We start from the raw sequence: 9,708 nt of genomic DNA on the forward strand, positions 1-9,708 counted from the left end.
TTTGCAAAACTGACTTTTTTTTGTTCTATATAGGAACTTCACTACTAGCAAGAATCACTCCATCTGAAGGATAATAGGATACGAAGCACCCTTTCTTTTAGGTCACTGCCCTCAGTTCAACTTGGGCCAGCAATGATGAAGTACCACCATCTGTTGGTCCTTCTGCACTGTATATAATAGGTGTTCTTGATAATCTCCAAACTTCACAGAAGATAGGGGTGTTCATTGCAAAGGCAGTGATAAATTCTAACTGATCCAGCTGCTGTCAGTTATCAAGAGAAATCACAAGACCTAAGCGAGCTAAGGAGACAGGCAGACCCTCATCTAGAATTATGGTCATTACAGAAAAAAAGTTAAGCCACTGGTCAGTTCCACATGACCAGAATATTCCACCCTATCTTAGTAGCATTCACCCATGAAAATTATTTAGATCAGAAGAGATTATCTCTGGACCCAAGCAGCATCCCCAAAAAACACAGTGGTCATTTCTAGAATTCATCAGCAACACATGGAACCAACCAGCCAACATACAGAGGCAAGGGTTTCATGTGCAAAGGGGAGGGGATGAGACAACAGCAGGTCTGCAGAACTCAAATAAACATGGAAAAAACAACACTACCAAGGGTAGTATCCCACACTAAAGCTGTAGAAAAGGGTTTTTACAATTAAGCATCAGTGATAAGCCACACTAGACACTTTTTTTGTTTGATTTTCCAGAGCAAAACAAAAAAAAAACAAACATTTTCTTTCCAGTTAATTTAGAATACAGTTCAAAATTGCTTTTGCACAGTATTCCAGGGCCATGTGACATTTTGACTCTTCAGTTTATTTTTATATAGGAAAAAAAAGTATATACAATATATTTTTATATAGGACACTTCAAAGCATTGTATCTTCCTGCAATACCACATCAAAAAATGCCCCAAACAATGGAAGGCTTCAGTATTCACAGCTTGCTGTCCTCCTAGTCACTTCTTACCTGTGTAGGAGAACCCTCAGACCACAAGGGGCCTGATAAGGAAATGGAGGCTATGTGTGAAAGCTTACCTCAAAACTTGTACTATGTGCTAAGCAAAGCTTCCACACTAGTTCAGTCACTTCCCCGCCAGTGACCTCCCTCTCAGTTTCTTCTCTTTCATAGAGCATGTTGGTCACATACAGATCCTCAGAGTCCACTGGAAAGACATAATGAAAAATAGTGGTTCCTGCCTATTAAGGTTAACTGTAAATGCTAGGAGAAAGTTTCTCTCTGAGCCTTTATTTCTACATGTAAAAATCTGTCTGGTCTCAGTAAAGCCAAAGGATGAATATGAATGCCGGCAGTCAGGATGAATTTAAGAACTGAAGAAAGGCCTAAGGACAAGTATGACCTGAAAGAAACAGAGAGACAAGACAGAGGTGCCTGAAAAAAAGTGTCACCTTACATCAATATCCATCTTTCAATGGACATACTACTTCATATTCATCACCTTTTGCAGTTTTATTACCTCTCTTGCTCCCTTCCACACTTCAACCTCCCAAAAAATCAACAGGAGATATAGATGCCAAGGAAAATAAATGGCTCAGCTCTTAACCTCTTCCTGAGGAAGAATTCTGTCATCTTATGCCACATAACTATAAAGAAGAAGTCCTGGAAATTTGGATTTTCCTTTTAAGAAACCACTATTTGGAAGCAGACAAAAAAAAAAAACAAAACAAAACAACACAACACAACAACAGAACAAACTAAACCAACCCTACAAACCCCAAAATGTTTCTCAACATCTAGAGCTCAACTTTAACATTTTTCATCAGAGAAGCATCCACTGACTTCAGTAAGATCACCCTCCCATGATATTTCTAGGAAGTAAATTTACTTTATTTTATCAGAAACATGTTACCTTTTCTATACAATGTTTCTGTTTCCACTTGAAAGAGTGTCAGTGAAGACTGTGTCTGTGTCTTTGCCCCACCACTCTTCTGTGAGGACAGCGTAAGCAGGTTGGACTCAGTACATTTGGCCTCTGCCAGGACTCCATCCTTAATGCTCTGAACACACTCCAGTTTGGAGGACAGGATCTTCTGCTCAGACTGTGAAGAACAGATATTTCAGATAAAGTCCTGATGACCTATTTCAGCCTGCCCAGTTCTTTCTCTCCTAATTTCACAGAGGATTCCAGTTCTGTCATACAGTCTCTTGCCTAGACGTTTGGCAGCACGCACCCTGTGAAGGTTAATACATTATTTTCAGTCTAGTTCCTCCACCACTAAAATGCAATTGCTAGTAACTTCCAGCATCAAATGGTCCCAATTCAGTTCACAAAGCATCAGTGTTAAGCAAATGTTTTTGGTCAGCAGAGCTAAGAAAAGCAAAAGGCTGGTAAATTGTAACTAGCTAGTACAATGCAAGAAACAAGTAATATTCACCTAATAAGACTGACACAAGATAGAAACATTGACTGTATTTGCTGTGGACAGTGGAAAGCTGCAAGTCTGGCTTTTAGATAAGCTTCAATCTTTTCCAAAGTTTTCTGCAAACACAATTTTCTCTGCATAATGTATTTTTCCTATCTACATCTCTCTATTTCTCTTTCATGATCTACTTTCAGTTTAGAACTCTAATACATTTTAATGACAGAGTTTGACCCAGGCACGTAACAACTTGCATTTCTACTCTGATATTCATCAACTACAATGCAAATTTGCAATAAAAAACAAAATCTATGAATAATAGACACTAAAGGGGCAATGATATTCATCATTTCTTTGATGGGAATTCATGTTTGGGCACACACAAATATAATTTGAGCATAAATTACTATTCAAAAAATGTTTCCATTTACATTTTGACTCTTCAGAGAAATTAAAAGTCCTTGTGGAAGAATCAGTGTCATTCCCCAACACTTACATGAGGAAGAACCACAGATTGCACAGAAGTAAAGCCAGAATACCGATGCGAGCAGAGGTTTAGGTCCCTTGTCTTGACAAAAACAGAACCTTTCCGCTGATACCTGGTTGGGCATATTCCCAGAACATCCACCTAGTAACAAATGTAGTGTTGAATCACACATACTGCACACACACAATACAAGCATGAATTATGGCCTATTACAATTGATTTTAATAATTGCTTTTTTGTAATAACAATACAACAGAGACCTAAGTTCTCCCTTGCAGGACACTGGCTCTGCCACAAAAGACATGGAAAGGCAAATAATGTTAAAGACCTTGGTCAGACTTTATAATAGCCAGGGTTTGAGGATTTGTTTAACTTCACTGTGTTATCTTGCATTGGATAATTTATAGACATGAGCTTTTTTCATTTAAGATTCTGTTGGTTTGCAGGGAAGCATTACTTCAGAAGAACATTTCTACTCAGAAAAGAAGTACATATGGGTGTCCCAAACCTGACTGCGTAACATCCATTTAAGCACTGATAAGTAGCCATAGCCTGAGAATGAGGAGGTGCACATCACACTGAAAGTCAGTCTAGAGACTGCTCTTCATAACAGAAGTAGTGCAGGCACTGAGCTATCTCAGCTGCACTCATGTCAACACAAGGGCAGCAATGTGGTACTCTGGACTATTCCTTCAGTGTAGCACAGCAGAATTTGAGCTTCAGTATGCAAAAACTGCGAAGAGCTCTTGAGAAGCCTGCTCTTAAAACCTCCTAAAATTAATGAAAAAATCACAATGAATCATTATGAACAATGAATACTGTATCTTCCCCAGAGAACAAGTAAGGCTCTGATGTCACTGCTCCTCAACCCTCAACATGATTGCAAATTGTAGATCATTTCTAACATTCACTATAAAAAAACATCAGACTACCACCACTGGGTGCTGACCAGTCACCGAGTGGCAAAAACCTTTAGTTATTTGCAAAGGGAATATACTTAACGTATCCAAAGGCTAACAACCACCCTAGAACATGACCTCTACCAGTGGTCTCACCTCTTCAACAACTGTACTAGCAGTGGATGCTTGTGATGTCTGCAGGACACTGAGAATGCCTCGCTTTATGTTCAGAGCCCAGGTCTGTTCACTCCTCACAGGACAGAGCTTCATAACTTTCCCATCATGGAAAGAAAAATGAAGAGGATGCTGTTCTAGTACTTCCCTGCAATAAAACAGTTTTTAGTTTCTTACTTCAAACAGTGGCTGCAAGTCAGTTCATGGCATTAGATTCAGATTTTCTGAACAGAGCTGTTCTTCCAAAAGGGATCTGTCTTATTCTCTACCTCCATTCTTTATAATAAGCAGCTCACCCCGATACCAGGAGCCTTTAAAAACCCACACAGACAAAAAAAACAAACCCAACCCTGTCGAGACAATCACTGCATCTTTGACATAACTGTAACACTTAAAGCAAACTCCTTACAAGTAATTATACTTAATGGCAATGATTCTTGTTTAATATGAGAGAAATTCCATTTTATGATTTAGCATTGGTAAGCATGTCTCAGTTGCAAAGCAACTGCATGTAATCTTTATCATTACTCTTCAGCTGTGACACACACAAGAACAACTGCTTTCCAATCAACCCATATCTTCCTGCTCTCTAGGTGCTCTATCCCAAAGTTATTTGTTGTAAGTACACTCCGATTGCTTTTGCTATCCCAGATTAAGAGTAGTCTTTTCTACTTCTGCATAAGGTAATTTAAAAACAGATCTTCACTCCTAATATAACGTACTTTAATCATATATTTCCCCTTCAAATGGGGAAAAACAAGGCATCCAAAGGAAGAATTCTACAGTAGCCCAAAGGTCAGCTCCCATATAGCTAGAAACAGAGTTCATATGAACACTAACTGTGGAACTAACTGCTCATCTAATCAACTGGTGAACAAAGACAGTGTAAGAGAAAAACATGTAATGCACCAACACCTGGATAAAGTCTTTCAAGGAGAAGAGGCCGTGCACATGGGATAATGGCTTCTGGACTCCTAGGCAACTGTGATTGCTTTTGCTACTATTTGTGGAAATTACATGCATGTTTAGAGGACAAGCTAGACCACCGTATATTCACAATAGGCTGAGGCAAATGCTAATAAGGTTCACTCATCTGAATAATTATTTTCAACAACCAAGCTTCACTGGATGCTTTCTTTGCTACCTCTGATTGGCTTCTCTGCAGAGAACAAGACACAACTGCTCTTACATCTGTGAAAATCCTGCAAAGAATTTCACAGATGTGCATTTCCTCTGATTTGAACCCTAATACCACTACCCACACTGTGGAATCTAAAGCTTTTCCTGATTAATATAAAAAGCAATGCATTTATTCCAAATTTGCTCTTTTCAATCCTTCAAGTTGAGTCAATTACCACAGCTCTCAGTGTCTTTAAATGTTGAGAATCCAAGTGATAGGACAAAGAGGAAGATTACAAGGGTTAGCTTAATCAGACAACAGAACTCCCTTTTTCTGATGACACAAGAGCCATCAGCTCTCTGGGAAAATACCAAAGCTCCACAGTTTGAAGAGACCTTTTTGCGCAGGCATCTTCACTAGAGTCTATACCTTTGCAAGTCAGAAGAAAACACACTGACATATGTTGTGAATGAGCAACTAAACCCAGAAACATAAATGGAAGAAAATTACATTAGATGAAAAATGCAGTTTAAATAAAAAAAAACCAAAAAACCAAAAACAACAAAAAAAAAACACCCAACCCCACAATGTTTTGCAGCATGAGAATCCTCCAAACCAAGAACTTCTGAAATGTACTTCAAAACTCAACAGCCTGTACAAGTAACAATTGCAGTTCAGAACTGGAGAGCTATTCATGCCCATGGCATGGGGGTTGGAATTAGTTGATGTTAAGGTCGTTTCCAACCCTAACTATTCTATGATTCTATGATTTATACACACTGCTGGCCAGCTAGAGGCTTGATAACTTGTACCCAGAAAAATTATAATTGTTTACTCACCAAATCTTTTTACATAAAAAAGGATCAAAATTAGGTTAAAAAAACCCTTTTTGGACCAAATGCTGCTAAGCCATAAAGCTTCAAAAATCCAAGAACTAGACCAGATTAGACATTTTTCTACCTTAGACTGTCCATTTGCTTCAGAGGCTCCTCTCTGGATGCAAGGTTTTTCTTAATCTGTACATCTTGCACCTAGGAATCAAGATTATAGAGCAACAAATACCATTGTCAATAGGAACTTGTGGACTTTGTCACATTAGGATATCTACACAGAGCGTCACAGACTATGAAAAACCATTCAGTGTGGCAAGCAACACAACTGAAACAGCCACATCTTCAGGTTGCATATCCAAGGTAGTTTCCAGAAATTTCTTCTACAAAGAAGTTTCACTCACTATTAAATACATTTTATACAGCACTATTATATCCTTTTCATTTTCAATACAGAAGCAATCATCCGCTATGGGGTACAGCAGATAGACATAAGTCCTTTCTACTCCAAATGAGAAGCAAAATGACTAGCCACGTCAGTGGACTCTTGCGACTATGCCTGGTGAAGTTCCTCAGTGGTCAGTAGCTTTCACAGCTTGCTTTCACTGAATTCAGAGGAGAAAATGCATACCTAAGTACATTACAGAATTTCCTAACGTACTTCCAGTTTGGCTGGTTGCGGTAAGGAAGAACTGTTCTCAAAGGGTAGATTAGAAATGGTGGCTATCTGCCCCATTTTAAGAACAGCACAGACTGCAACTATTAGCACTTCTTTTTTCTTAATATCTTCTACTTTTATTTATAAAGACAAGCATTCAACTACACACCGTCTTGCACATCTTAGGACGCTTCATATTAAGATAACATGTTAGAAGTTGGGGAATCTTGCCACTGATATTTCAAGGCAGAAGAAAGTGATTCAATCTGAAGACAGTATACTCAAATTCTCATTTTTCATGTAAAGTCACAGGACCACAGACCAGTTAATTTTATCCATATAGCCATGTTAGGACAGGGATAACTATCCTATTCTTTATTGGCCTCGTGTGTATGTGTATATAGTACACACATCAATCCCTGGAGAACCTATGTATTATCCCTTCTGTTAACCTGGGGGAAAACCAAAGTAGATGGGAGAAGTTTATTTTCCATGCTCCCCCTGATAAACCACGATGGTTCTCAAACTGGCCTACCACAGGGGTCACCCCAGAAAAGGCCTGTAATCTGAAACTGCTCTGATCTCCTGTTGAGATCAACAGAGTGTTACAAGACTGGATTTGACACCAGGTTAGGAATGGCACCAATCCAGCACATCACCCAAGTTTCTCAAGTTCTTTTTGAAACGCCTGCTATATTTAAATTACTGCCACAGATCTGAAAGTGCTTAAAAATAAACAAAGTTACTTTCAAAGGGCCTAGCTTCATCTCCAGTTCTGCCTTCATGTAACAAAACAGTGAAACTGCCATGCCACTTAGGAAATAAAAGATCAATTTACTTAATCTGCCCTTTCAAAACTGGCAAATATTTAATTTGAAGCCATATCACATTAAAGCAATTCTGCAACTCTAATTAGGAGATCCAGAATTGAACTTGCTTTTAATTACAAGAAAAAAAAAGTTTGTAATGTAGCAGTCAGTAATTGCAACAAACAATACAGCTCCACGTCAGTTCATCCCCATCACTCAAGCGATTATGACAATACTCACTTTCAAAACCAGCTGGCAATTCCCCAATACCTCAATGATCACTGTGCTCTCCAAAGAGATGCCACCGCTTCTGTAAATATTTCCCTGCAAGAATGTGTTGGTGACTGCTGTATACCTGTAGCTGTATCTAGCCCTTCTGGGGAAGTATGATGTACTGTGTCCTAGGAAATAAATGAATGGAGTTTTAGTCTATTAGGCTTCCCCCTGCTCCCCCACTCCCATCGTTTTTTTTTTCCTACTTTTAAATCTTTTGGACACTGAAATCAGCTAAACAAGGGGCTGGATATTCAGAACGTTCCCTTCCCACTTGGACTTACAACTGAAAGAATTAGGTTTCCAAAAGCACCATGCATGCTACAATTAGCTCCTGTATGGGATGGGAAAAGAATTTCTAAGAGCAGAAAAACAATGCAATGCATTTACGGCATGATGCTCTTTTGATGCCTTTCGGCAGCAAAGCCGGACCTTTGCAACAGCAAGATGAAAAAGATCTGCCGATGCATTCAGTGCTTTTCATGCCCATGCTCTGAGCTATATGTAGGCAGACGAACTAAACTGTGGGTTTTAAAAAGCTTTGGTTTTTAAAGCCTGCCCAGTAAGATCTGGGCTGAGCAAGAGAAAGCATGAGAAGACAAGGATTATTTGTATGCATATGAAGACATTGGTAATGACCTGGCAAGTGTTCATGGGTAACACTGTCATCTAGTAAATATAGCATCAGACACCCTCATATGTCGCTGTATTCCTCTAATAAAAGGATATTCTCTTTCAGACCAGGTGATAAGAATTAACCTTGAAAGGATGAGAAGATAAGTCATAATACCTTCACACCATATGGGCAAGATTTTAACACAGGGTCCCTAAAAAATAAGGCATCATGGTATAACCCTAAGTGGGACCACTGAAGTGCAGAAGAGGGGAAATGTTAAAGGAAATACGCTCCCTTCCCTCAGATACAGAGGGCAACACCTAGGAAAAGTGACCACTGTGGCTCCTATAATAGTTTTTTCTCTGCCTCACAGAAGCAGTGCAACACTTAAGCGCTTTCAATGACAAAACCACACAGAGATGAAGTAATGTTGAATAAACTAAGAGTCTCTGAGCCACACTGTCTGTGTATGTAGCTACGAGGCCAGGGCAAGATCTTCTTGGAGGCAGAATATCCATGTGCTCCCTTTGCTGTTACACTGAAAACCACTTTGCACATTCAAGTACCTGCTGGCAATGCAAATGAGAACCATAAGTCATAAACTACATCTCAAGAAGTTCAATCAAACCTTTCCAAGTCAGTTCAATATCCTGTCTACCCATTTGCTCCTCCTTTCCAGAATGTAAGTTTTGTGCCCACTTACTGAAGGAGAAGGCTTTCTTCATGCCTCTTTCAGTATGAAAGGAGCCAACACTGGGTACTAGTAACAAAGACACTCATACATGGCTGGGGTTTGTCCTGCACTTGTTTAGTAGTGTGCACTTGTTTAGTAGCTCCAGAACTACTTAGTAGCTTCTGAACTCACAGAATGTGAACTTTGAGCAGGTCTGGGCCTCGGAAAGCTTAGTGGAACTTCTCCACTACTTCCATGAGTGCTAATCATTCAGACTTAAGTATTGCTCTTCTAAAAACACAACATCCCTCATGAAGAAGAGTTTTCAAATCCCTCCTTCCTTATCACATACAAGGCCTGAATACTGTCGTGTTTTACTCACCTATACACTCCACAAAACAGGAAGCTCCATAACTTAAACTCTTCAAGGAGCCTGCAATGACAAGTAAGATAATAGAAAAACACTGAAAATTTGTGTGCGGCTCAGGACAGACCTGCTGCTTTTCAATGACAATGAAATTAACTGAAACCAAAGCACGGCCCTCAAAATCAAAAGCCCATGAGAGTTTTGCTACTGAGTATCCAGGAACAAGACTTCGCTCTCGCCCCTTTCCACATGCCTATACCACACGAGCACATACATAAAGGAATGACATGCCTTAGTGTATTTATTGAGGTAGGTATGGAAATGCAACAATACCACAGATTACCAAGCAAATATAAAAAAGGGGGTCTTAATCCAATTAAAAAAGGCCTGATCCTGTACTGACAGCACTCC

General features: G+C 39.4%; 1 protein-coding gene across 1 annotated transcript in view; it reads right to left on the reverse strand.

Moving 5' to 3' along the window:
* The window catches only part of LOC130598454 (uncharacterized), a 93,948-nt gene extending 84,605 nt beyond the window's left edge, over positions 1 to 9,343 (reverse strand). Inside the window, exons 1-7 of the mRNA XM_057407872.1 lie at positions 9,313 to 9,343; positions 7,609 to 7,769; positions 6,032 to 6,102; positions 3,934 to 4,099; positions 2,888 to 3,019; positions 1,881 to 2,070; positions 1,048 to 1,175 (exon numbers count right to left, since the gene is read on the reverse strand). Of these exons, the coding sequence (XP_057263855.1) occupies positions 1,048 to 1,175; positions 1,881 to 2,070; positions 2,888 to 3,019; positions 3,934 to 4,099; positions 6,032 to 6,045 (630 nt within the window). The 5' untranslated portion in view covers positions 6,046 to 6,102; positions 7,609 to 7,769; positions 9,313 to 9,343. The remainder of the gene's footprint in view (positions 1 to 1,047; positions 1,176 to 1,880; positions 2,071 to 2,887; positions 3,020 to 3,933; positions 4,100 to 6,031; positions 6,103 to 7,608; positions 7,770 to 9,312) is intronic.
* Between the last annotated feature and the right edge of the window lie 365 nt (positions 9,344 to 9,708).

The sequence above is a fragment of the Pezoporus wallicus genome, unplaced genomic scaffold (assembly GCF_028554395.1).
Source record: "Pezoporus wallicus isolate ANWC-B61680 ecotype Strahan unplaced genomic scaffold, APGP_CSIRO_Pwel_v1 contig_4012, whole genome shotgun sequence".
NCBI lineage: Eukaryota > Metazoa > Chordata > Aves > Psittaciformes > Psittacidae > Pezoporus > Pezoporus wallicus.